General features: G+C 42.6%; 1 protein-coding gene across 16 annotated transcripts in view; it reads right to left on the reverse strand.

Annotated features, from left to right (window-relative positions):
• Positions 1 to 27,556, reverse strand: part of SCAP (SREBF chaperone) — a 70,966-nt gene that overhangs the window by 38,981 nt on the left and 4,429 nt on the right. For 3 of the 16 annotated variants that reach the window (XM_075144423.1, XM_075144410.1, XM_075144409.1), the window contains exon 2: positions 8,594 to 8,810. The exons of 2 other annotated variants lie outside the window; for them this stretch is intronic. In XM_075144423.1, coding sequence (XP_075000524.1) covers positions 8,594 to 8,715 — 122 coding nt within the window. In that variant the 5' untranslated portion in view covers positions 8,716 to 8,810. Of the gene's footprint in view, positions 1 to 1,789; positions 1,831 to 8,593; positions 8,811 to 15,808; positions 15,894 to 18,390; positions 18,491 to 18,889; positions 19,066 to 19,609; positions 19,710 to 22,037; positions 22,169 to 23,477; positions 23,736 to 27,556 lie in introns of those variants that run through there. 11 more of the 16 variants (XM_075144411.1, XM_075144416.1, XM_075144412.1 and 8 more) reach the window with 11 other exon arrangements.

Below are 27,556 nucleotides of genomic sequence, written 5' to 3' on the forward strand. Positions count from 1 at the left end.
CTGATGTGCACCCAACAGGAACAGGACTTCCCAGACGATTGTCTGGCACACACAAAAAAAGCTAGAACTATTTTTTATTATAATCCACATTTTCAGCAGCTATCTTCAGAGAAAAGGCTGCACAGAAAATCCACTTTTAAAAGGTTAAAAAGGTTAAAACAGGAGGTGTAGTCTGTACACACGTATGTTTAGCTCCTCCAGTCCTGATCACAACATGATCTAGATAGCATAGACTGCTTATGGCATTGTTTTGCAGCAGAGCTCAGGAACAAGACTTACTATTGGGACTCTCTTCAAAAGCTCCCTCATCTTGAGCCAACTAAACATAAATATATGTCCCCATAAGGGAAGCAGGGACATATATTTACTTGTATCACAGTGATATTTGAGGATTCATGTTTATGAAAGATTTTGAGAATGTCTGATGGAAGAACACAAAAAGTACACATTCTAGATTATGCTTATTGTAAGTTATGTCAGTAAGATGCCAAAACATTAGTTCTTTAATTTAATTAGCCTTATACAGGCAGTCAAGTCCAGCTGATCTAGTCAGTGATACCTGAGACAGACTGACAGCAGAGACAAAAAAAAGGACAGACTGAGAAAGAACCACCCAAATGATACCAAGAAAGTCACTAGACCTACTACCTCAGACATCAATGTTGGAGCATCTTTTAAGTAAAGAGGTACTTAAAAAAAAACAACCACAAAACAAAACAAACCAAGAGCTGCTGCTGAGTTCTCAGAAGCATCCTGGCTTCCCACAGACACTGAACGCTGCAAGGACTGCGAGATGGAAAGGACCTAGGCCTGTCACATGTGCACTTCTTACCAAACGCGAGAAGTGCTTAAGCCAGTTACAGGGAAGTGATTTCTACCACTCAGGTTTGATTCTCCTCACATTTCTCTGTTAGAGATTTTTTTTGACCATCAGGGAAAGAGGTGAACACCAGAATGGAAAGGATGGAGAAAGGAGGGAAGAAAAGTAGGATCTAAAACAGGTGACAGGAAAGCTCAAAAATAAGTTTTGCTTTTGAGAAGTGTTATTTTTAGATGCTCATGTAACAGCGCACCCTGACACCCTTCCGCAATCCAAAGTAAAGGAAAAATAGATCATCTACAAGTTGGTATTGCTGAAGGCAAGCAAGAGCGCATTTTAGTCACCAAGCATGAGGTAGGTTCAAGCTAAAATGTTCATCCAACTACTTTACATATTTTCAAGACAGCTTAGAGGGCCAAGATGGAGAACTGCCAGGTCAGCTCGAGGCAGCTGGCAACTCAACAGAACTGCAAACCCTGCAATTGCATATTCCTCCTTCACAGAATCAAAGCGGAGATCACCACCATCCCAGAATAGTCTTCTGCTGGTGAACATGAAGGAAAGTAGAGAGCTGCCAGGTCTTAGGTAACAGGGAAAGTGGTGATACATTGCCTTAAAATAGCTACCACCTTCATTTTGCACACTGTAGAACAAGCTTTTAGCCTGTTTCCAGCCTAAACTATCTGTCACAAAGATAGAACAACCTGAAAACCCATTGCTGATGAGAGATCTGAAATTTGATAAAAAGGGTCTTGCCAGTGGGTAGAGAAGGCCAGATATTTGGCAGCAACAGTTCCCTGTTTAGCCTTGGTAAGTGCATAAATAATACCTGCTTCTGAATACGTGACAGTCGCTTTGCACTGTTTCCCACTGACAGGGCCCTCAAAAATCTGCACTGCAAAAGTAAAGATTCCCCTTGCTCTGCGCTGCCAGTTTCCTTTTTTATGCGAAGCAGAATAGAGGTCTTACACAGAACTTGCTTCTAGTTTCATCATCCAGTCCCACAGGAGACTATTCTCTGTGGATTTGGAACGTGAAGAGACTGAAAGCGACTCAGTTCCTCTGGTTATCACACAAGATAGTACAAACCTGTGAGATAGTGAAATGTTCTCTTAGAAAGAAATATATGCATGCGCACACACACAAAAGGGCTCTGGTTCCAGTCAGTTCTACAATTCTTTAGTAGCAGAACCTAGTGCTTCAGTCAAATAATGAGTGCAAAGATGCACCCTGTTTAATTCTCCTAAACCCGCTTCGCAGAGTCAACTGTTTGATTTTAAATTCTTACTTTAACTATTCTTCAGACTACACAGGAATTCCAAATTTACCCTGATTACCAGATTTATAGGTATCATCTGTTCTTCTCTGAGCTGGGGTGGAGGAATTACTCTTGTGTCAGATAGGCTTAAGTGGCACTCTCATTCTACCGGTGGCGGGGGGAAGATAGGAAACACTCAGTTAAGTGTGTCCCTGTAAAGAACCGGAAAAGAACCGGAAAAGAACCGGAAAAGAACCGGAAAAGAACCGGAAAAGAACCGGAAAAGAACCGGAAAAGAACCGGAAAAGAACCGGAATGTTTGTTAATGCAGATCCATTCAAGCGGGATGACGAAAATGAATGCCACCCACAAAGGGATACATAGTAAAACAAGAAGTTAACTAACAAGCCCTACATCTGTCAATAGGCTAGTTCAGCAGAAACCCCTCCTTTTGAAGTGAAGACTAACTTGGATTTTCAGACTTTGATTAAGACTATAGACTAAGAACGAGTCATAGGAATTTTTGCTTTTGCTTTGAATATTAACAAAAACAGATATGCTATGTCTTGTCTATAGGTGACATCAAAAATAGCCTCTACTCAAAATACTTCCAAGGTTAAAGACGGAATACGTTCAAACAATCTATACAGACACTCTGTAGTGACCGTGCTACCTGTTCCTTGACACCTGACCTTTTTAGAACAGGAGAGACACCCACAGGTTAACTCCTGCCACATTGATTGAGAACCAGAACTGATGCTGGATAAATTGTGGACCATATGGTTTATTTCAGCTTTTAAAAAAAGTTAGCTGAACACAAAGATGGTCAAGTTTTACTGAGATGTGGGGAGGAAAACGAGAACAACTGAGTTAATTTCTTCTGTAGCAGAGTTTTACAAGCTTTCCTTGATTCTGGGTGCACACAGGTGCAGAAGAAGAGAAGACTCTATTTAACCTCTCTCCCTTTCAAGAATTCAGGATGTAGGATCCACCCTTGCTTGCTTTAACAATACGATGTATTTATTAACCATGTTTAAGGCTGAAGAATACAGAATGCTTCCTTTTTGCTCTACTACCTTCTCCTTTTTCCACCCACTTCTTCAGGGACAGGGACTAACCTTCTCAGCAACACCGAGGATGATATTAGCTTCTTCCCTGTTGATAAAAGTCAGCACGAAACCACTGGATCACTTGTGTATCTTCCTTCCTCATTAGAAAGACCTGTAGTTCCTACTACTTAATTGGTCCATGCTTGTTTCAGACACCAACCTGCATTACTACGCAAACAGTGCTGAGACTCTCTTACCAATCATGTTGGACAGAAACATTGCCTCACTGAGCTTCTACCCTGAAGCTGGGCCTTGATTTTTTTCCACCAGCTTCTTTCTCCAAATTTCAGCACACTTCTCACTTTTCACAGTGAGGTGGATGAGATGAATCAGTGAGATCTGTCCTAAGAAAATGGAACACTTCCGTTAACAAATTAAATTCCAGCAGTAAATCGGTGCCAAAGACGATTATTCAGAGTCCTCACGATAAGACTGCAAGAAAAAAATGCAGATGTGACACTTCGTGGCCATCAGCGAGTTCCTCCCTGCAGCCAACAGAAAGCTTCCACAGGAGGTGGCCATCCGACAGCTCCTGTAAGCAACTGCCTGCAGCGGGTCCTGCAGACAGCCCCCAACCCACACTACGTGCTGAACGTGCCCGACAGCTGCCAGTTTTGCGTTCTGGAAGGCTATTCAGATGGACACAGGTTAAAACAAATATACATACAGCTAGCTGTGCTGGGTCAGCCCAGCAGCCTATTTGTTACAGCGGCCAATTGCAGATGCCTAGGAAAGAGTAGAAGAAGAGGGTGAGCACGTAATGAATGCAATGCCCACCACATGACATAGTTCCAGGACTTAACTTCAATCTAAAGTGAGTTAGTATGTTAGACAAAAATTCATTTTCCCAAGTAATTGCTACAATACTTTTGAAGTTTCCTGCCCCAGCCTATAAATAGCCAGCAGCCATTTAGATGACTGTTGATCACTTCTGTTTTCCTGTTATTTCATATCATTTTATATATTCAGGCATCCTGATTAAAAAAGGAATTATAGTCCTTTCTTCGGCCTTGGCACCCTGCCCTCCCAAAAAAACCCTATAAGATTTCACTAGAGCTGATGAAAAGACTTGTTTAGAAGGATTCTAGTGCAGTAAAAGTCAGAAAAGTTACTGAATATCTTGCTCCAGGTTTACATGGTCATAGTCCCTACTCATTTGTTGAGGGATTAGCGTTCCACAGCTATAGTTGCACAAGCCACGAGCTAACAACTGTGTGCAGCCACATACCACAAACATCAGATTATTCCACACAGAGCAAACAAGGAGGAGGCATCTCTCGGACTACTAAGGATATTTACCAAGTGCTCACTGTAGAGAGCAGCCCCTGAATTTGAGATCTGGCAAGAAAATACTCAAATTACAGTACAAGCCAAGGAACCTGAAATACAATATACTTGGTAATGCCGCTTCATTGTAAGTGGATATTATAAGTTTTATTTCTTGTTTTAAATGTATGAACAATACATAGACTGCAACTGCCAAGCTACCTAGCCCCAAGAAAACAGGACTTACTCTCAAATCACTTGATAGCAAGGATATGTGCTCCCTTAAGCACCACTTCCTTTTTCAGCTTGGAAAAAAACGGAAGATGGAAGGAAGCAAGCGTGGTGGGGACGGGGACGCTCCTAACACCTTGGTAAATCAACATGGCTCTTACACTGGAGAAACAGAAAAGGGAGCTTAAAAACAACTGTCCTAAATCATTTTGCATTGCACAGCTCCTTTATAAACTTCATAGGCAGACCAAAAAGCACAGAGACAGAATGACAGACAGTTGAGGCTGGAAGGCAGCTCTGGAGATCGGCTAGGCTAAACCTGCTCGGAGCAGGGTCAGCCACAGCAGGTGGCTCAGGGCCGTGTCCAGATGGCTTCCGAGTATCTCCAAGGATGGAGCCTCCACCACTTCTCTGGGATACCTGCTCCTATTGTTAACAACCTTAAAGTAAAAAAGTATTTTCTTATGTATGAGGTTCAACAAGGCCAAGTGCCGGGTCCTGCACTTGGGCCACCACAACCCCAGGCAACGCTGCAGGCTTGGGGAAGAGGGGCTGGGAAGTGCCCGGAGGAAAAGGACCTGGGGGTGCTGGTCGACAGCGGCTGAACATGAGCCGGCCGTGTGCCCAGGTGGCCAAGAAGGCCAACGGCATCCTGGCCTGTATCAGAACTGGTGTGGCCAGCAGGAGCAGGGAGGTGATCGTGCCCCTGTACTGGGCACTGGTGAGGCCGCACCTCGAATCCTGTGTTCAGTTTTGGGCCCCTCACCACAAAGAAGGACATGGAGGTGCTGGAGCGTGTCCAGAGGAGGGCAACGAAGCTGGTGAAGGGCCTGGAGCACAAGTCTGATGGGGAGCGGCTGAGGGAACTGGGGGTGTTTAGTCTGGAGAAGAGGAGGCTGAGGGGAGACCTCATCGCTCTCCACAACTACCTGAAAGGAGGTTGTAGCGAGGTAGGGGTCGGTCTCTTCTCCCAAGGAACAGCGATAGGACAAGAGGAAATGGTCTCAAGTTGCGCCAGGGACATTAGGAACTTGAGACAGACTGGACATTAGGAACAATTTCTTCACCCAAAGGGGTGTCAAGCACTGGAACAGGCTGCCCAGGGCAGTGGTGGAGTCACCATCCCTGGGGGTATTTAAAGAACGTGTAGATGTGGTGCTTAGGGACATGGTTTAGTGGTGGGCTTGGCAGTGCTGGGTTAACAGTTGGGCTCGATGATCTTAAAGGTCTTTTCCAACATAAACGGTTCTGTGATTCTAAGATCCCCTGAGCCTTCTCTTCTCCAGGCTGAACAGTCCCAGCTCTCTCACCCTTTCCTCATGGGAGAGATGCTCCAGTCTCTTCATCATCTTCATGGTCCTTTGCTGGACTGGCTCCACTAATTCCACATCCTTCTTCTACTGGGAAGCCCAGAACTGGACCCCGCACTCTAAGTATGGCCCCAGTGCTGAGCAGAAGGGAAGGATCACCTCGACCTGCTGGCAATGCTCTCCCTGACACAGCCCAGGATACTGTGGGCTGCCTCTGCCACAAGGGCACATAGGCGGTTTGCGTTCAGTTTGGTGTCCATCAGGACCCCCTGGCCTGTTCTGCAAAGCTGCTTTCCAGAGAGCTGACCCCCATCTGTACACGTGCCTGGGGTTATTCTTCCTTTTGCATTTCCTTGTGTTGAACTTCATGAAGTTCCTCTCTGCCCACGCAGCCATCTGGTGTATCAGCCACTCTTTCCGGTTTTCATCCAGCCACTTCATCCAGTTTTCCTTTTTTCAGTTCATGATATATGAAGTTTATATCATCTGCAAACTTGCTGAGGGTGCAATCTGCTCCATCATTCGGGTCAATAATGAAGACAACCTCAGGCTCAAACTAAGAGGAAGACCCTACGCAAAACTAAACTTAAATATCTCAGAGTATCGTGTGCATGGATATCCTGTCAGAGTTCAGTCTTACCACACTGAAACGCTCAAGCGAGGAAGTGCTGCCGCTCTGGAATAGTTTTGACCTAGTTAGTAATGCCACTTCTCAAGCCAGAATTAACACCTAGTTAACACCAGTTAATACAGAGCAGCTCAGAACAGGAACTGAAACATCCCCAAAAACTGCTTCTAAAGAGGGAGCACTTTACCCATGCTGCACTTCAATTTTTTGCCCAGGTACCCTTGCTCTCAAAGGGCATCATGATATTTTTAAATTCCTGTCTCCCCTAGGCCCATTATTTGCTTTTCTAATGAGTTACTGAAACTCATTAAAGAAAATATAGACTATCCAGTTTACGTTTCATCATGTCTTGGACAAGTTTCTACAGTCTAAAGGATACCAGTAACTGCAGAATCCTCAAATACCAGCACCGAATAATGCAGACACTTCCACAAATACACAGTTACCAGTAGCTAATCTGCCAAAGACAACCTGGTTTGTGAAGCTTCAGGGAAGCTAGTGGAAACACCTTAATTCATGCTGCTTGAAATATATGACTACAAAGACAGGACAGATACAAGTTCTGACCTAGTGGGCACGAGGTCCCCAAGAAGAATGAGGACAGCTGCTAGTAATCCTAGAACAGATTTCCTGCTGTCTGGGAAATCCTAAATTTAGGAAAGGGAGTAAGCATGCAGTTTTTATTTTGGTCCCTTCCAAAATGCAACATTTGTATGGATAAACATTTCATACTGAAGCAGTTGTCTTGCATTCCTGCATTTACCCCCAGGCAACAGCACGTGAAAGGTAACTGAAAACAGGAGCCTAATACCACTGGGAGCTCCGAGAAGCAATTAGCAAGCAAGAGCGCTGTGGCATGGTGACTCAGGACTCATGGTGGAACTCTGTTCTGGCTAGTGCAGGCCTGACATGTGAAAGCAGCATCCAGCATAGCTGAAGTCAAAAGATAGAGCCGTTACTTGGAACCATATCAACCAAGATCAAGAGAACGTAGAATCCACTTGCTTGGACCTTGCAGAAGCTTCATATTTCTACAGAACAAGAGATCTGAAAATAAAACTATTATCATTGACAGTCCCAGGAATTCATATGAAGCAGTGCAAAATCAGGAAAGCAACGCCTCGATTGCTGCTCACAACCTTCAGGAGTCATAGGCATGAGAAGTGATCTCACAGGTTTTCAATACATGAAAATAATCACTTCAATAATCTTTTAACTGTAGATGTGAAAGAAGTCCATCTTACCCTCAGCAAGGCTCAAAGAAAAATTTTTGTCTGTATCTATATCAACATAGGTGGAGCTTTTCTAAAAGCAGAGGAGCAGAGTACATCACCACACAGGGTTTGTTTTGACCAAAAGAGACAAGATACTTACAATTAAAATCTTGACAAGAGAATCTGTCTGTGCATGTGTCTGTGCAAAAACCCGAGCACAAAAGTTCTCAACTCCAGTAGCAATAATGCCTCACTGGAAATTATTAAGAGGCCCATGGAACATTTCTGATCACAAAAATATATTCAGCTGCAACTCATTTCCAAATTAGAGTCCATTTACAAGAACAAACACCACATGCATGCCAAGGCAAGGGCTGAAGAGAAGAGTACAAGCTTCAGGGAGAACAGAATAGGCAAGTATGGAGAAAAAGATCAACCTTCCTTCTCCCCATTTTTAACTCATGGTTTTGGAGTCCACCACCAGGTGTTTGGGGATTACTTTTATTTTATTTATTGCTTTACTTCACTTATTCAATTAGCTTTTACTATTTACTGATTAAGCCACATGAAGATACTTCATCCCTGTCTTATCTTTTGTCCCACAAAGAGATGACAAAAACCTATCATGTTAAAAAAAAAAAAAAGAGCTTCTAGGATAGCCTGCAAGACAGGGAAACCTGAACACGTTCATGGTGTTGCTATGAAAACCCCACAAAGCAGCAGCACCCTGTGACACCAAGTACTTTGTGTGACTTACCAGCAAGCCAGAATACAGAGTCCAGTAAAGAGGATGATGGGGATAGGGTAGGAAGCGCACAACAGCCCGTGGTTGTAGAACGCCCGCGATATCCTCTCGCGCAGTTTTTCAGTCAGGGTCATCCTCAACTGTCGTCACCTAGCTGCCATCCCGGAATACATCAGGGGGTCAGGCAATTCCAGCATGTGCAACGCTTCAGCAAAGGCACTGTATCCAGCTGGAAATTGGGAAGAAAGCAAGCCCATGAGAAAAATAAATAAATAAAAGGAAAATAAACATTAACAACTTGTTTTAGAAAGACTTCCAGAATTGTACTTCCTCAGAAAAAAAAGGGAGAAAAAGACACCACACACCGAGCACTTGTTATGAGCCTACAAGCAATTTGATCAAATTATCGGGTTTTGCCTAGGGGAAGGAAGGGCAGAAAACATAAGCAGAGACCGAACACCAGCCGAACAGACGTCAGGCGCCGCTGCCGTGAGCTGCTGGTCAGAGAAAACACGCAGGAACGAGCTAGGAACCAAACCATCTGAAAGGAAGGAAGAAAAGGAGCTTAGCAGTAAAAGAATTAAGCAGTACTCCGAGGAGATGCCAAAATGCCAATTAGAAAAGAAGGATTGAGGCTAGCTGTCAGCAACGTGGTCTTAAGGGAAGGGCTCTTGGACACCGACTGAAGCACTTTCAGTGCTTTAACTATTAGCAACACACCAGTAACAAGAGACCAGAACAGGCTTCACAGCTAAGACAATCTAAAGAAAGTTATTCTCGCATGGGCAATGAAGGAGGGAAGCATAAGTAGCCACAGTTCAGAAAACTAAGCCAGAGTACACTACAGAGTAAAATAAACTAACGCAGATACTTCTCGTCAAAACGTATTTTGACTTGACTGTAAAACTTACAACTCGGCTGCTCACCGAGTCCACTTAAACTTGCAATTTGATTTACAAAGTATAAAAAATTCAATATAAAAAGCCCTAAGAAAAGTTTAAGATAACACATTAAAATAAAGCACAAACCAAATTTCTAGGAAAGATGGAACAGAAGAAACCTACCCTCTAACTTTTTTTTTTAAATCTCAGGCTAAATGCAAAGCATGTGGTTCACAACAATGTTCTGAGAAGTGAAAGGCTTGAATGCAAGACAGATTTGTTTTGTACAGTTTAAAGCTATGATTATCCAAGGTTTTTATATTTTTATCTGAAAGGAAATACATACATTTTTCCTGACTTCTCCAGAATAAGACTGGGACAATAAGAGACCCACAGCATGTGAAATAAGTCATTTTGTCCACAGGAAAACACCATTAATGACTGTGCCAGAGAATTCCATACAAGACCTAAACCCAGGCTACCCCATTAAAACCAGCTGGTCATTTGACATTTGTAACTCCTCACCTTCACCATCTTAAATATAAAGAATACCAGAGGAGAAGGTCTGATAGGTTCACACAGGTAAGAAATCCATTAAGGGTTTTTATACATATCTGACTTAGGAACTCTGTAAACCTCAAATACTTAGAAGCTGGGGGAGGTATCACAGATGCTGTTTTGTTTTATATTCTTTCCTAAGCATCCACTTTCAGCTATATGAGAGAGAACATACAAGGGAAGACAAATCCTAAGTACAGCCATTATGCTTTTAATTTCAGATTAAATTCTATTTAATGCCCACAGGACTATTTTACAAGGATCTACCTATTTTTCCCCCCCGTAATGCAACTAAAAATAATCAGATTTTTAGCAACAGAAGCACCAGTACATTGGCCTAATGACCAAATGGAAAACCTGGATAAATATTTTTGCTCATACCTTTTAGCAAGGCACTACATCTTTCCATAAGAATCAATATCACTTTCTTAGTCACAAGCAATTTCAGTTTGCCTGCAGTCCAGCACCAGCACAAATGTTCCAGGATTTTGGGAGGGGGGAGGCATGAGAAGTGTGCTCTTGCTGCCTGGAGACCTTGCAATGCAAGGGGCAAGGCTGACAAGCTAGCCAGAACACTCGACATCACATTCATGCAGAATAGAAAGGTTTTGTCTCATAGTCACACAGAGAACCTAGAATATGGTACGCCACTAAGGAACAGACACATGGCATGTAAGAAGTTGTAGCGATTACATCAGGAAAAGCTCGATATTTAACCTTTAGCTTGTTTTGGTCCAGTGGCAAATACACCTGTTCAAATCAAGTCCAAGGCAAATGTAAAAAAGACAATTAAAAGAAATTATAAAGGTGCACCGAAATCACCAGAAATGCAGACTTTCTATGCTAGGTCTCAGGAGAGAATAGAAAAATGAACAAATTTTAATGTAAAACGTCAATGACAAAGCCATCTTCCAGAGCTGTTCATGGAGTGGGAAATAATGCAGAAAATCCCTGCATACACAAGCCTACTACTCAGAACAAACCACTGAAAATAATAATCAAAAAAATACCTTTTGAATATATGGCAGTAACTGAACTGAAAATCCACAGTCTGTGTTACCAGAATTGGAAAGGAAGTTGCAAATAAGTATATTGGAACTGAAACATTCAGGGCTTCATCCCACCGGTGATTTTTCTCAGCATGAGTATTGCTAGAGCTAGAAAGCATTATGTTGGGGCTCACAGACAGATCATATCCCTAATCTAAAGGGGGGAAGACAAAAAGCAAATATAAAATAATCCTTAGAAGCAAAGCCAACACCGAGCACACTGCAAAACCTCTGGTTTTCAGCACCAAGACTCCATGGCTGTCCCATCACAACAGAAGCTCCGATCCCTTGTGACAGGACACAAACTAACCTGATTGCCCACCGTAAGCAAGCAAGGAGGGGAAAAAATGAATACGCTTCAGATCAGCCCCATTTACATCATTAATAAAGTTTATGAATGCTGCAAGTGCAAGAATTGGAATTATGAGAAAAGCTTCGAGCACTAGAAGGCAGTTGGACCAGATGATCGTTGTAGGTCCCTTCCAACTGAAATATTCCATTCTATTCTAACCAGTCACCAAGTGGGGAGGGGACAAAAAAAAACCAAGTTTAGACTACTTAAAAATTCAAGTGGATATACATAACATACGCAACATAAAGCATAGGTCAAATGTGAAGAAAAATTCTCATCCCCAAGTGACAGCATCACCACAGCAGCGTTCAGAACAAGGAAGGCTTAGACGGACACCGCGCTGGCAAAGCTGGGCCACTTCTGCTTCCCTGCTTGCTGCCTCCCACAGGCAGCTGGTGTTCAGCCCAAGACAGGCCTCAAAAACCAGTTTCCTCACACGCTGTGCAAACACCATCCTGGCTTCATCCCCACAGTTCAAGTACGTGGCATTTGATTCTCCACCTTTACCTTAAAGTGCAAATAAACCACCATTTCTGATGCACGCAGGTCTCTAGAGCAACAGCTCCTCCCTGTAACTAACCAGTGACCTGGGTGTCCACAAAAACTTGGGCGTTGCAGTCTAGAAAGAAATGAGCAGATCTGATCTTCCTTTAGGGGTGGGTGTCAGGACTGGACCATCCCTTCCGATCCCTGTTCTATGAGTAACTTGGGAACAACACGTACTCTGCTTCTGTGGCAGAAATATGCCATGACTGGCTCTTCGACCAGCCTCACCTTCTAACAGCAATTTTGGTTATTGGCATTGCACTGGGAACCATTTCTACTAATTGCAAAGAGGAAAACTTCGTATTTACTTGCTTTACCTGATGTGAAACATCAGCATTCATTAAGAAGAAAACATTAAGCATTCCAAAGCTAATATTTGCTTATTAGTTTTTTGGGGGTTGCATATTAAATTCTGAAATCTTTATTGACTTTATGCTATAACAGTGCTCATAAAAGTTAAAAGCAGGAACCATTCCTATTCAAAGTCATTTTTGCAAACAAAGATTAGCTAACTCAAAATAAACCCTCTGATTTTAGGACAAATGTTAAAGGAGAATCCATTCAGAGTATTTTTTTCCTTTTGCATGACTGCAAGTCCAAGACAAAGTTTGACTGGAAATAAGCAGACATCAGGACATTTCCTTAACCTTGCAACACAATACGTTGCATTCCCAGTTCAATTCTGGCACAAGAGACAGATACACAATGAAGTTCAGAGATAGATCATAGGAAACAAAAGCAAACAGCAGGCTTGAAAGAGCAAGGTTTGGCTTTTAAAGTCTCTTAATTTCCAAACTAAGTTACACATTAAGCAATTGCTTATACTCTCTAGTCATTCGGTCCATTTATAGAAGCGTAAAACATTATTATTGCCAGGATTACACAAATTCAGCTGTACACGAGTGTGATTTCAGTTAAGATGCTTTCCCACACACACACACACGTCCAATTCCAGTGTTTCATTTAGCTGCAGCACTTCCCGTGGTAACTGTGACCTGGGGACCGGCTGGGGCAGGGGTGGGATGGGGGAGCGAGGATCGGGGGCCTGCGGAGGGAGCGCAGGTCCAGGACGGGCACCCTGCACCGAGGTTACTCACCCACGCCTCGAGAAACTGATTTGTCTGTGCAGCCTTGACAAACATTTCATATGAGACGCAACACAAGGCTAAGGCCACGAGTTTGTCACAAACTGAAAATTCAGTGCTGCAGCAGTGCTGCAGACAGAAAATAGAATTCGGATTGTAAAAATTCACAACACCTGGATAGTTACAGAAGAGTGAATTATCTACCTTGTAAACAGGATCTTCTCCCCCCATTCTTGTGCTATACAGAGGAGAAAAGCAATTGCTGAAACAATCCGATTGCCAGTCTAATTGGTAATTTGCTGCAAACCACAGCAGATTACGTTGTATAAGGAACTAAGCACACTTCACAATCAGGGTGCTACAGACACACATATATATCACAGCCCAGATGTGCATGCATACCACAGCTCAGCTGGTGAGAAGGTCCTGAACCAAATCCTGAAAATCTGGATAGCCTGTGACTAGTTGATGTAGCAGCACGAGCCCGGTGAATGCGGGACGCCAGAGCCAGCGTCCTCCACTGCCGCCCAGCATCCCTCGCTTTCCTGCCCATGGGAGCTGTTCTGCTAACTCCTCCAGGGAATTTTCAGACAGCCTGGCTGTTATGCCACGCAGGTCAGCTGGAATGTTGTTTCCCTCTGAAGCCCCTTCCCTTACCCACAGACAGGAAGGGAAATATGACTAAAACCTGAAATTTTTTCTGACACCATGTTATACACCACGTCTTTGTACTTTTTTGGGTGTACTACACCCTCTGCCACACACACACACTTGCAGATGAGTTTCTCAGGTAGCCAAAAATTCCTATCATACGTAATGTTGCAGCCCCAGAAGAAGGGCTTCTACCACCTCATTAAGTGAAAGCACAATCATTTATTTGCTCTTCATTCACAATGCAAGACAGGCAGAGAGAATATTAAATGCCCACAACACTTTTAGAGTCCCAAGGCCACCATTTTTCAAGTTGATCCTTATCCTCACATTAGAAAGTGTGTTACGTTATATACCACTTAATTCGTAATATACTCCGTGCTGACCACTGTCATAAGACAAAGCAACTTTTCAGCCGGAATTAAGCATCAGCATCAGCGCTTGACAGCACTGCATCATGCCACCTGCTCCCTGCCTCACCAGCCTCCCTGCCGTCCCCTCAGCGTACGCCAGCACAGCGGTTCCTCATCCAAACCCCTCATAAAAACCAATTCTGGCTCGCCATAACTTGTAGCTAGCTGACAGCAGGTCAGGCTCTTCTATTTCCCACCTGTCCGAGAGCTGAACAGATGATTCACTTTCTACTTTCAAAGCTTTTCTGTAATGAGGAGCTTGTGGTGGCCAGCCCTGCACCAGGTAACGCAGCTGCACTGAAGCCGAACCCAGACAGTTTCGCAGACGTCGCGGCACAGCGGCAGTTGGCAGGGACCTCTGGAGATCACCCAGTCCAGCTCCCCTGCTCACGCAGGGCGACCTGGAGCAGGTAGATCAGGGCCGAGCCCAGTCTGGTTTCAAGTATCTCCACCGATGGAGACTCCAGAGCCTCTCTGCAACTGGTTCCAGTGTTTGACCACAGTAAAAGAGCAGATACCAAGGTGTTCTCCAGAGGTTAGTCGCCTGGCACGCTGTATAAAGCCTCTACGCAGAAAGACTTGCACTGCCACTTCACACACGCAGCAGTGTTCATTAAGCACACATCTAATCAGTTTTAATATGACACTTCTGGTAGCCCACTGTATGGTTCTACAAGCCACACCAAAGTTTAAGAAATATAGTGCAAGATCTCTACGTACAGACAGCACCTTTCTCATCCCCACCTGTACCAGCACGTGAGGTTTGCAACCTCAGACACAGAACCAGAACAGCCTCTTACATTTCCTTACTAAATGAGCGTATGACTGAGAGAGTCCAGACTAAGCTAATATTAAACTGTGCCTCAAATGCAAGAAGAAAGACGTGGCTATTCCATAGTGTTATGAAAGCTATACTTTCTTGGAAAACTCCTACTGTTGCCGTAGTTTGCTGGCTCTTCTGCAAATTCTTACAAAAAACAAGACTGACCAGCAAAAGACGAAATGTAGAATTTCTTCTTGCAGGAAAAATAAACTCAAACTAACAGATGCTGAATGATACTACTTTTCCCAAGACAAAAGCTTTTATCTCACTTAACAATAGCTACATGTTCCAAATTCTTTACATTTCTGCCTGAAAACATTTTACAGCCTTCATAAAAGGCCTCCCTTTACCACTGAAGTACAGGAAAATGCAGTGCTCTCATATGTAGTTAGCAGCAGTTCAGACAACACGAGCCCACTATAAGCCTAGAGGCAAAATTATCCAATGTATGAAAACTTTTCCCCTTATAATGAACAGTAACCTGTTTTATTAAAGTATATTCAACATCTCAGTTTTCCATAAAATGTTTTTGAATCAGGCTTTAGTGATAGGTAGTCATAAAAACATATTACTGAGCTAGTGAAGAGTGGGAAAAAAATATATGTAGAACAAAAATCACTGTTCTGTAGTAATTTTTCATGCACTTCAATACATAAAACAATTTGCTCCATCTTGTTGCCTATACCAAAGTCCTATACCTAAACTTTCAACACGACTTTTAACCTAGCATTTTCCATTTAAAACACAGAGCTTGGCGAAGCAGGAACAGCTCCAACATGGTCCTTCTGTCCCCCCAAACCCCTACCACCAGCCACAGCATCCCCACTGGACCTCACATTTCAAATGCATGACCTGTCTCTCTGACATACCTGCTCTTTACGAGGGGAACAGCACATCACATCAGTGTAGCAGCCCCAGATCAGATGCAGAATTTCAGAAGCTTTCCTGCCAACGCTGTGTGTTTGGGGAAGGAAAGGGGAGGAATGAAGGGGAAAGAAGAAAGAGTTTATTAAAAATTGGGATTTATAAAGGTCCCTCAGTCGCTCTCTGCTGTTGCCAACAGAGCAGATCAATTTGACTGCTGTTCTCTCAGCACCTGAGGGCAAGGCGGGCGTATGGACCATTAGCAATAATTCACCCTCACAACGCTGCAGTCAGCTGCAGTCATTTGCCACGTACCCATCAATCCAACACATGCTCCCCAGAGACAGCAGAACCCGCGGAGCTGCCTTCTGCCTTCAAAGTTATCACAAAACAAGTGGAGACAACAGGATTGATGCTGCTAGAGACAAAATGAGCCAGACTACTTCAAAATCGTACTGTCAAAGGAGAAAAATTTTGATTTGGACTCCAGTTAAGATCTTGAGCCACAGAACAGAGGGTCCATAGAGGACAATGCCTCTTTCATATCCATGAGCCACCTCCTTCACATGGCAGCACTTCTACAACCTACGGGGACATATTCACACACACGTATGGCTACAGGTATTCCACGCATTCCTGGGCTATAGCCAGGACACACAAAGCAGAAAAGCAAGAGTGATCATCAATACTGAGTCTACTGTCTGCTTTACAGTCTCCACTCAACCTGCAAATGTCTCTCCGACCTCTTTTCAGTCCCCACTACAGCTACGATTTCATGACAACGCCAGAAACTCAGCACCACAAAGACCCCCCCAAAAACAAGTGAAATCAAAGAGTTTTGCTGCAGATGCAGAAAACAGCCAGATGTTAGATCACTCACTCCAGCAAAGAAAAAACTGATTTTCTTGCCCTTTGTTGGACCGTAGAGGTGCTTCATATCCTTGAGATGCTAAAAACTATCACCGCTGTGATCCCCTCAGTAAAATGACTGGTGTCAGCTGCTGCAGGAGCTCTCACATCCCAGCATCAGCAAAAGGGAGAAGGGGAAGGAAGAAAGGAACAGACCTCAGGAACCCAATTCTCCCACTCTTCAGCAAGTGTGAATTCTCCTCCAACAAGGGCCAGGGATGAAGCATTCTTCTCAATACTTCAGAGGTGGGAAAACAAGAAATATGCTCAAGACACTAACCTCCCTTCATAGAAATGCTACACAATCAGCTCTAACACCAAGTTCCTATTCTTCACTTGCATTCCCATGAGAAGAATAACGGGCTTTGTGCTGTGAAAGGACACAAGAGGTCACGAGCAACAGAATACTTCCTATGGGAAAATCATGACCAGTGCACTAACCTCCTGGAGGCTGGTGTCTGGAATGGGTTAATCCTGACACTGCTCTTTCAGAAACAAGGCTCCAGAACAGCCTGTATGTTCTCAGTTGAGTATTCTTCATAGAAGGGTACTTTTCATATTCAAAAAGTAGAAACTCTTCAAGAAATTAAATTTCAGGGTGCATTCCCTCCATTCCAGCTATATGGCCAAAACAGTATTTAAAGTCTGAACTGAGTTTTTGAACCAGGTTTCAATACACAAAACGTGCATCTAGCTCAGGATAACCAGGCACATGCATCCTCAGCGCAAGTCTCACCTTCCTCTGGTCAGAAACAAGCTAGTTTTGACGGGAGCTGAACCTTCGTGTTCTCAGTAGTACAACATTGCACTGCAAGGATCAAAAAATCTCCAACATACCCTTCCCTTCTCATTTATCCTTCTCTGAAGACACCTCAAAGCTCTTCGCACCAGTCTAATGTTTGGACTGTGCGCTCTAAACTTGCTTGGCAACACATTTCCCTCAGTCAACTAAAAAAAATAAACAAACCACCAAAACCAAATAAAAGCATGCTTGCCAGGAACTTGAGAGGTTTAAGTTACACACACCTTGATGCAAAGTTTTACACAAATTAACAGTAGCCATTCACTTCATTGTCACCTTTTTGCCCGTTTTCCTCCCCTACAATATTCATTTATGTTTTGAGAGTTTAAAAATCCAGAAGTTATCTGAAATAGACCCCATTTTACAAGTGGTATTTCACTCACTTTACAAATTTTTAACCATATCTTGCTTGAGTAGCAACAGCAACAGAGGAACGCTGCCACAAAGATTCAAAAAGAAAGCTCCTAAATAATCCTAACATCCCAGATAATACGTTACCTGCCACCAAAGAAGGGACTGACATTCAAAATAAGTTTCCAAACCTATTTTCAGGACATCTTTTGGACTTTCATGCCACAAGAGAAGAACCCCAGCTAAACTCCTGCTTAAGAATAGCAATTCATTGAATGTAGTTTCTATCAAATGTCCTTTCTTGCTTCCTAAAATACTTCCAACAGCGTCAGACAACAACTTATTGGTGTGGATGAAATGACAGGATGTTCCACATGAAGAACCATGAAACACAGAAGTTTGGGATATGTAACAAAAATAGAAAGTATCCAAATTTAGAAAAACACCACAACTTCAAAGTTTACTCTTCTTTTTGCATCCAGCCAAAGGAAGCTTACTCGCTTATTAAGTATATCGACAGCTTACCAAACACAAGAAAACATTTCCCAATCTCTTCTTCCTGACCACAGAGTTCTTGCCCAATCTAGTTCATGTTAGCAATGATCTTGTCTCCAGTGTCAATTTACTACACAGAAAGAAACATGATCATATGAGACAGCTTCTCCCTTAAAATATGGTTTTAGCAGCATTTATTACAATTTCAGAAATATTATTAGTATACACCTGACGCAAGTGATGGAGATACATGATAGAAAACCTGCAAAATTAGTTAGGACAAGCGTTAATCTAGAAAAGATAAGGTGCAGGACATACACCACAGAGACAACCCCCAAATTCAATTTCCAATTTTGGCACTAAGCTGCTGAGCAGATTTTGGACAAAAGGTTTGTCCTCTCTAGACTCATTTCTCCCTAGGAAAGCAAATAATACTGATTCCATTTAAAAATACTGTGAAATATAAAGCTAAGAATCACAATTCAAAAGCTGCTACGGTAAATATTAGGAAGACACATATCGAACTTACTTTCTTCCCAGTGTCACCAAAATGTGCTTTTCTAACGAGCATGGCAAGCAGCATGTCAGTTCTCAGCCAGATAAAGTCTGTAAGCCCTCCAGAAAGCAGTTGCTTTGTCTGCCAGTGAACTATTCAGAGGGTTTCTGGCTAAGATGGATTTTTTTCCACAATACCAATGTTATCACCTGCAATTGAATTTTAAAAGTGCAACCACAATGTTATATTTCTTCCAGGCCTTAGGCGACTGAGTACTAAACTCCTACTCTAATGAGATAAGAAGGCAAAAGAGACAAATCAGATTGCAGTGTTCGGCTTTTAATTTAATTCTTGAATTTTTTACCATAGAAAATAGATATTTACTTAAGAAAATAGATACAGTTAAAACACTATAATGAAAAACTAGCAGGAGTTTTGGAAAGGATATAAACTCTCAAGTGCCATGCAATACACAAACATTTAAACAATGGTAGTTAGAATGTCTTTTGAAAAAGACTTTTTCAAATGCTTCATAAACCTTCTCCACCACTTATTAGCAAAGATCATACTGAACTGTAAAGCGGCAATTCCTTCATTTTATCAGGGAATTTATTGAGTCCAGAACTTTGCCATCCAATACATTTTTCACTGAACTTCTCTATCAATAAGATCAACACCATTTCATTATTATTCAGTCCACTAAAGATTCTTCTAACATTATTTTTGCTGTGTGGTTAGTTCTGAGGCTACTACCTTGCCAGCCAAGCTCAGCTCAGGTGGTGTGGCTTTAGTGCCCTTCTCCCTGTTGATGTCATCATGGCAGGTCATACAGAACCAGGCTGTAGTGTAATTCCTTAACAGGTTCAACAGAAATAAAAAAGAACAAAGATTTGAGCTACCATCTGGTTAGACAGCATTAGGTCTGATTTCCTTCATGTGTGGCATCACCTCAACGGGATCAGACCTAAGCGGTGCTTAAATTAACTCTGTGTTTAAAACTCCCAATAAGCAAAGCACAAAGAAGCAGGTTTGGACAGTGGGTCTGCTTTTACCAGAAAATCTCATTTGACAACTAAAGTTGTATCTTACCAGGAATAACAGAGTCCAAAATAAAAACCCACTGCTTTGCATAACAGCAAAAGGAAAAAAAAAAAAGGATGGGGGGGGCAGAGTACATAAAAAAGAGTGTGTTTAAAAAAAAAACTTAAGGGGAATTAGAAGAGCAAAATGGAGGTGACAGAGGCTACTTAGAGATATTGCATGGGAAGCTCAAAAGAAATGCTTACTCAAAAGAAATGCTTATCACGTATCAAAACATTCAGTGAAGAGTTGAAGATGTGTCCAAATGTGGAAAATAAGGAGAGAGGATCTTGCACACTACTATGTATGAGAACATTATACAGCAGGTCAAAAAGGAGCCTGAGGAACTGCTGGGAAGAGGCATAAGAACTAATAATAAATGCTAATTCAGATACCATGAGCAGAGAGCCTGTAGGACCAACAGATGATCAGGAGAACACAGAGAAAACAAAAAAAAAACACATAGAAGAAAAGCTAAATAAAATTTGAATTTATCTTCACAGAGGAGAAGTTACCAGGGGGGAGGAAGCTTCCCTGCTGAAATCCTCTTAGGAGGGACATCAGACTATCACAGATTGGTGTGTCAGTGAAGGGGTTACGGAATGAGACATGACACCAGCCAGGGTCCCAGAGCAGAGGGGTTTATTGCAAGAGACCCAGAGGAACTCCAACACCAAACAGCTAAAGTAACATGCAGCCTTTTGTCCCAATACAGTTGCTGAAAGGTGGGAAGTATTCTTCCAACTTTTACTAGGGAATATCTGGGAAACTACAGATCACTAAGGCAGATATTCTAAAGAAATCAGTAGAATTGTCTGATGGAAGGAGAGTTACCACACATTAAGGAAGAGTCAGCTTCACAAATCTGTTCAACTGACTTCTCCAGAGGAATAAATAAGCACATAGAGCCATGATCCAATTTAGAAAGTCTACCTAGACTGCTAAAAATGTGTTCAAGAAAACTCCTTACTGGGGACTTCTGAAAAACTAAGGTGTCATGCGATAAAGGGGAGGGCCTTCACATGGCTAGAAGCTGATTATAAGAGAGGTTAAAAAAGGATCATAACAAATGGCTGATTCTTTTAATAGAGGGAGGTACTCAGACAGTCCCACAGGGAACTGTGCTATTTGACACAGTCACAATTTCCCTGGAAAAAAGGTGCAGTGTTGACATAAATAACACTTTCAGTTGTCTGTTATTCATGGTGGCAAAGATCAGGCCGACTGAAGAGCTGGCAGAAATAACTCCACACCAAGTGACCGGGCAACAAAATTACAGATTAAGTTCAATGCCAATGAATGGTACATGATGTATATGGGGAAAATAACGTTACATATACAGGAATGCATTCTCGACTGGCTATCACCACTCACAAACAAGATCCTAGGGTTCTAATCATTAATTCTCTGAAAATGTGAACTCGATGCAGTCAAAAAAAGCAAATTGTACACTAGGAACTGTTAAGAATGGAATGAAGAACAAACAGAAACCATTACATTAATATGTGAACCTGTGCTATGCACACACTAAGTGCTATACACAGCTCTGGTCATTCTTCCTTTTCCTCCTCATCTCAAAAAGGATGTGCAGGAGAATTAGAAAAGGTACAGAGAAGTTCAACAAGGATGCCCAAAGATATGGACCATCTTCCATAAAACAAAAAAAGTGTGGGAAGACTTTTCAATCTGGAAGAGATTTATCAGCAAATGGATCCAACGGACTTCTCTAAAAATCAGAGGTGATCTGAGGAAACTGAACAGGGGAGGGCTGCTTCTTTCAGTACAGGAATAATTCAGCATCAAATGAAACTACAAAGTGGCAGCTCAAAATAAACACACAGTTAAGCCTGTGGAAATCTTTACCCCAGGACATTGTCTATATCATGTGTGTTAAAAAAGCAAGCGGACAAATTTTTGGAAGAGTGAGCCGTGAAGCGCTATTCAGGGCAAAGCCAAGGCATTCCTCTGGCTCGAGAAGCCCCTCAGCCACAGCCACTCCTCTCGAACACCGCACGGCTGCCAGCATCCAACATATTTGCCTTGTCCGTACACTCTTCCCCCTGTACTAAACACTGTCCACGCTCAGAAACCAGATACCAACCTAAACAGGCCGTCAGTCTGACCCAGCAGCTGTCCTTATGCACGCATCTCACGTGATCACTTTTGGAATAATCCGCTTCTTTTTGTTTATTGATGTAGCTGCTTTACAAATGGCTAGGGAACCACTTTCTCCTAAAAATACCAAAAGACTGATGCAACATCTACATGCAGTTACGTATCAGAGCTTTACCATTAAATCCACCTCACTTCAACGACAGTGTGCTGGCCTGTTGCAGTACGCCCCAACTCAGTGGCCAGGCACAAACACTGAGGAATTCAATCAATTTTGCACTCCCTGACTGCTCATGAAGTTCTTGACTCCAGAAATTAGTTCCAGGATGCAAACAGTAACCAACAAAGAGCACCTTTGATCTTTTTTAGGATATACCTTGTCTATATGAATTGATCAGGCACCTTAAACCCGTATTTTAAAATTTCTGAGGTATGGAAAAAATTAATTTCCATAAAAATAATATGGACTCCAAGTGATAATTAGATGTTCTTTCCCTTCCTGTAGATCTTAATCAAGCTCCATCACTGTAATATAAAGTAGCTGTGCCTACTTCCTCCTGAACACAACGTCATCCGCTTGGCTCCTTCTGTAACACTCACTGCAGCCTGCATATCATTGCAGCTCTTAACGCAAGACTTCCAAGAGCAGTACACAAACAGCTCACCCAGCATGGACCTGCAATAAGCTTGTCTTCCTACTACGGGTACAGTTTCTACTAATGTCATTTTCTAAACCTCTCTGCAAGATCAAATTTAACATCTTAGCTCATGCCTCTTGTTTGTGATATGAAATATGTAGAATACTTTTGGACATCATTCATGAAGTGGTAAACTTTGTCAGATCCATCCTCAGTGTCATTTCTGAAAACAAGTACTACATATATTACGGACTACCAAGAAAGAGTCAAAACCTCCCCAAAGCAGCCCTCACACCCCACTAGAGCATGCAAATTGGAAGAAGGAAAAAAAAAAAAAGTCAAGATAAACACTTCAGCATAACATGACAGCTTTCTGTGAAACACACAAGGCCAAGCACACACTCTTGCACCAAAAGACATAATCATCTTCTTCCAGTTCACGTGCCTCACACTCATTCCGTCTGCAGTGAAAGGCACTAACCGCAAGGCAGGCTGCCCTTCACCTACGCCCCCCACCCTGCCCCAGCACTCGCCCAGTCACAGTCAGAGACCCACAGCAGGGGACAAACCTCATTAGTAATTACAGCTCACCCCTGAGAGAAGACAGGGCTAGAAGGGACTTTGAGGGCTCTAATTCATGCACCTCACTCAGAGCATTCTGAGTTATGCCCAGATGATTCCCAACAGATGTTTATCCAACTTGCTCTTAAGCATTTACCTGGAGACTCTACAGCCACCCCAAGCAACCTACTCTAGTACTAAGCTTTAGAAAGTTTTTTTTAACACTTTACCTGTGTCCCTCCCCGCTATTTAAACCCGTTCTTCTGTGCTGTTCTCAGTGGGCGTGGAGAACAGGACAGCCTCTGCAGCAATACTTGTGAGAGTAAATTCCTTGCGTCTCCCCAGTCTTCTCACGGCACACAGCTTTCCCTGATGATGCTTTCCAGAGACAGACTGCTCTGCTTCAGCCTCGCCACTTGGTTCATGTCACTTTTCCAGTGTCATACCAAAACCAGGTCACAGGGTGTGCCAATGAAGCTTTACCGGCACTGGGTGGAATGGAAGGATTATGTCATAATCTGCAGTTTATTTTCCAGTTTATATACCCAAACAAAACTTTTGCCTCCCCTCCTCCTTTCCCCACAGGAGATCGCTGGTCACCAGTGCAGGTGAAAAGGTTCCTTTAATTCTGTATTATACCTAATCAATTATGCCAATGCCTGCAGCTGATTATTTCTGCTTGAATACAAAACCTTACCACTGTCCTTATTGAGCTGTAGCCTATTTTTCAGGCAACATTTAAGTCATCAAATCCATTTCTTGATATTTAATCCTGTCATACAGCACATCTGCAGTCCTTCCCAGCTTCACGTCATTTACAACTTCAATATGCAGAGTCCGTGCATACCACTCAAATCATGAATGAAAACCCATAGCCCCCACAGCAACCCTCTCAATACAGCCTTCCATTTAACGAGGTCTTTACTAGTACTCTCAGTATGTTTATTTAACCAGGTTTGTATCCATCATACAGCAGCACCTTCTTAGGTTTTAGGGATTTTTTAAACCTCACTTACTTGAGAATCTTATTAGGACAAAAATCAAAACCTTACTGAATGCAAGATACATGGAAGCTTTTGTTTCTGCAGCCAGAAACAGACCTGACGTCTTATCCCAGAAAGAAGTAAACTCGCTTTGCCAAGGAAGTACCCGTGGCAAACCAGCACTGGCTGTGACGTGCTCCTTGTAATCTTTCAGGCGCTTACAAATCATTTAACTACTTGCTGCAGGATTTTCAGATGACTACTACTCTCCATTCTCTCCCTCCCACTCCTTCACCTACACAAACTGCTTGCTCTTCTCTAGTTTTTCAAGACATCATCTATTTCCCATTTCTCAAAAGACGCCTATTAAAGCTTTTAAGGGTTTTTTTTCATCTTTACTTTAAGTACATAGACAAAAATATCTCACTTAGATGACTGCTTGCAAACCTGCTCTTTCTTTATTCTAACCTGTCACTAGCATTAGTTGCTTGCCAGCTGACTGTGGTCTTCAGTAAGAATCAGCTACAAAAGATATTGAACGTTTCAGTGACACTGGACAGTGAGTTTTCCTCTCTGATCTTTCTCCCATCATCTTCTTACTATTAAGACATTCACAGAATAATTTTTGTATCCCTTCATGGCCTCTGCTAGTCAGGTTTGATTTCTATCTTAATTCTTCTTACGTGGTCTTGCTACTCTGCAAATGAAAACCGGAAACACCTCTGGGTTTGAATAACCCAAGTATTGCAGTAGTGATGAAAGCAACGTTTGCAATTAGTACGTTAAGTATAAGAATGTGATTTCTACCCAGCACTGCTTTTTTAAGAAAAAGTTCATGTAACTGAGAAGTACCTACTGCAGTCATTTACTACCACCACTGGAAACTCACTCTTTTTTCCTCAACAGTTCTCCAGCTGCAATTACTCATTTACCTCATCAAGTAAGTACCTGAAACGAGCATGACTTCTTTCCTGTTTCTTTATCTATAGCTGGGGCTCCTTTCCCTGCAACGGATACATTTCCTGGTTCAAAACTCTCCTTCAGCACAGAAATCAGAATGAATGGTTAATGACCTATATTTAAAAAAAACCCAAAACACTATTTAATTTAGGCCCATAGGTTCTGACTGTATGGTTTCAGTTCTATTTCTCAAATAGATGGTCTTGTCTGTATATCTGAACACCACCTTCGACTGCAACTATCTTCTAAGAGATTGTGCCAAGATAAATGCTTAACATCCATATTTTATTCAACAGTTTTACAGGGTAGGGAAAGTTCAATTGGTCAGTAACATTTTTAAAAAATGCCCGTAACAGGCAAATATACTCCTCAGAAGGAAATGTAGTTCATTTAGCAGCCCACTACACCATTGCTTATGTTTAGGTTGCTACTTCAGTCCTGGGTGCTACAGATACAGCGAGTTTCTGAAGCCCTTCCCTCTAAGTAAATACTCCTAGCAGACTTCTGCATTTTCCACGTACTGCTCCACTTCCCCACACAAAGGTGCAGTGCCTCCACCACGCAGAAAACTCTTCTGGCTCTGATTTTAACAGAGGAAGAGCTAAAGAGCTTTTTTAGGCATCTACCTTCTCCTGAGATTTGCACTGCCAGCATAGAGGTTTCAAGCACCTTTTGCATCACCACCATTTTCATCGCTGCTCCCGCAATCCTTTGAATTTAGTTCAGCAGCTAGCTTTGGTGATCTCTGTTGATGCAACAGTAGTATTATTTTTCTGGTTTACCAAGATCACAGCTTATATTGGGCCATTTGCCTCACAGAAGGAAATTCCCCTCAAAAAAACCCTCAGAAATAACTTTTGAGCAAGCCACTCCCTCACATTAAAAACACACCCCTATAAAAAAGACCAGCTATCACTGGCAGAAGTTTCCTGACTAACTGTAATTACAGTTGGACCAAACTAAGTGTCGTGATTTAACCCCAGCCAGCAAAAATAAACTCCACTCAGCCGCTGGATCACACACACACACACACACACACCCCCGGTGGGATGGGGGAGAGAATCGGGAGGGCACAAGTAGGAAAGCTCCCGGGTTGAGATAAAAACAGTTTAATAATTGAAATAAAACTAAGTAGAACAGTAATAATAACAGTGAGAACAACAACAATAACAGAATACACAAAGCAGGCAATGCACAACACAACCGCTCACCGACCGCCGACCGCGTGTCACGAACGGGGGCGAGCCCCCCCCCCCACACCTGGTTTTTATACTGAGCATGACGTCACATGGTATAGAATACCCCATCGGCCAGCTGGGTCCACCACCCCGGCTGTGCTCCCCCCTCCCGGTGCAAGCATCACCCAGCAACAGCCAAAGCATCAATGGGCCATCAACGCTCCTTTCACACCGAACCCAAAACACAGCACACCCCCCAAGCCACTGGGAAGAAAGTTAACCCTGTCCCAGCTGGAACCAGGACACTAAGTTTACACATTAAGCACTATCATTTTCCTGAAAAATATGTTGTGGAAACATGTAAAACAATAGTCTTCCCATTTCAGAAGGAGGACTTGGTTTCTGTAGCAGCGGTTGGGTACCTTCTGACAGCTATCAAGTGAAGGGTTTCTAAAACTTCTGGGTTTGGCGGAAAAACAGAAGTCTACCTTTGGGTCTCTGGGGAAACACTTCCTTTTCCACACAAACCCTCTCTACAAGTCCCGAACGTTAGAGCTTCAGCGGTATTTTCACTCTAAACTCTTGAATGCTGGAAGTTTTGGCTGTGTCTGTCATCTAATTAACAGGTATCCTCTCACAGGCAGTACGCTAACACTGACAGAAATAAGGGAGACAACAAACACAACTCTGACCACTTAGTCCATGAAATAGAAAGCAAAAATTCAGAAGGAAACTTCAGCATATACTTCCCTGCATTATTCCCTCAAAAAAAAAAAATATCCAAACCACCAAACCTTTAATCAGAACAGTTTTCATTATAAAAAAGTAAGTCTGCACTTTAATATCTTTCAGGCTGGAAAAGTGCCCTGAGAAGGCACAAGGGAACGCAAGCATCTGTAAGGCGACTCACTTGCGTGGGATTGATTTTCAACAGGTTCTAGGTTACAGCAGTAACATTTGGCAAGCCTGAATGAGCAAACTACCAGGACTCCCAACATCCAATAAGGGAGCTTTTTGTCACCTCTAGCATCATGCAGAACTAAATATTTTTCTTTCTAATAATCACCAATTAAAAACCCAGGATCGGCAAATCACTAAGCTCTTTCTTCCCAACAGTGAAACAATCCCAAAACGACTCTGTTAGACAACAAGTCTGAAAGTCTGACTCGGACATTGTCTTTTGAAAAC

The sequence above is a fragment of the Calonectris borealis genome, chromosome 2 (genome assembly GCF_964195595.1).
Source record: "Calonectris borealis chromosome 2, bCalBor7.hap1.2, whole genome shotgun sequence".
NCBI classification, from domain to species: Eukaryota; Metazoa; Chordata; class Aves; order Procellariiformes; family Procellariidae; genus Calonectris; species Calonectris borealis.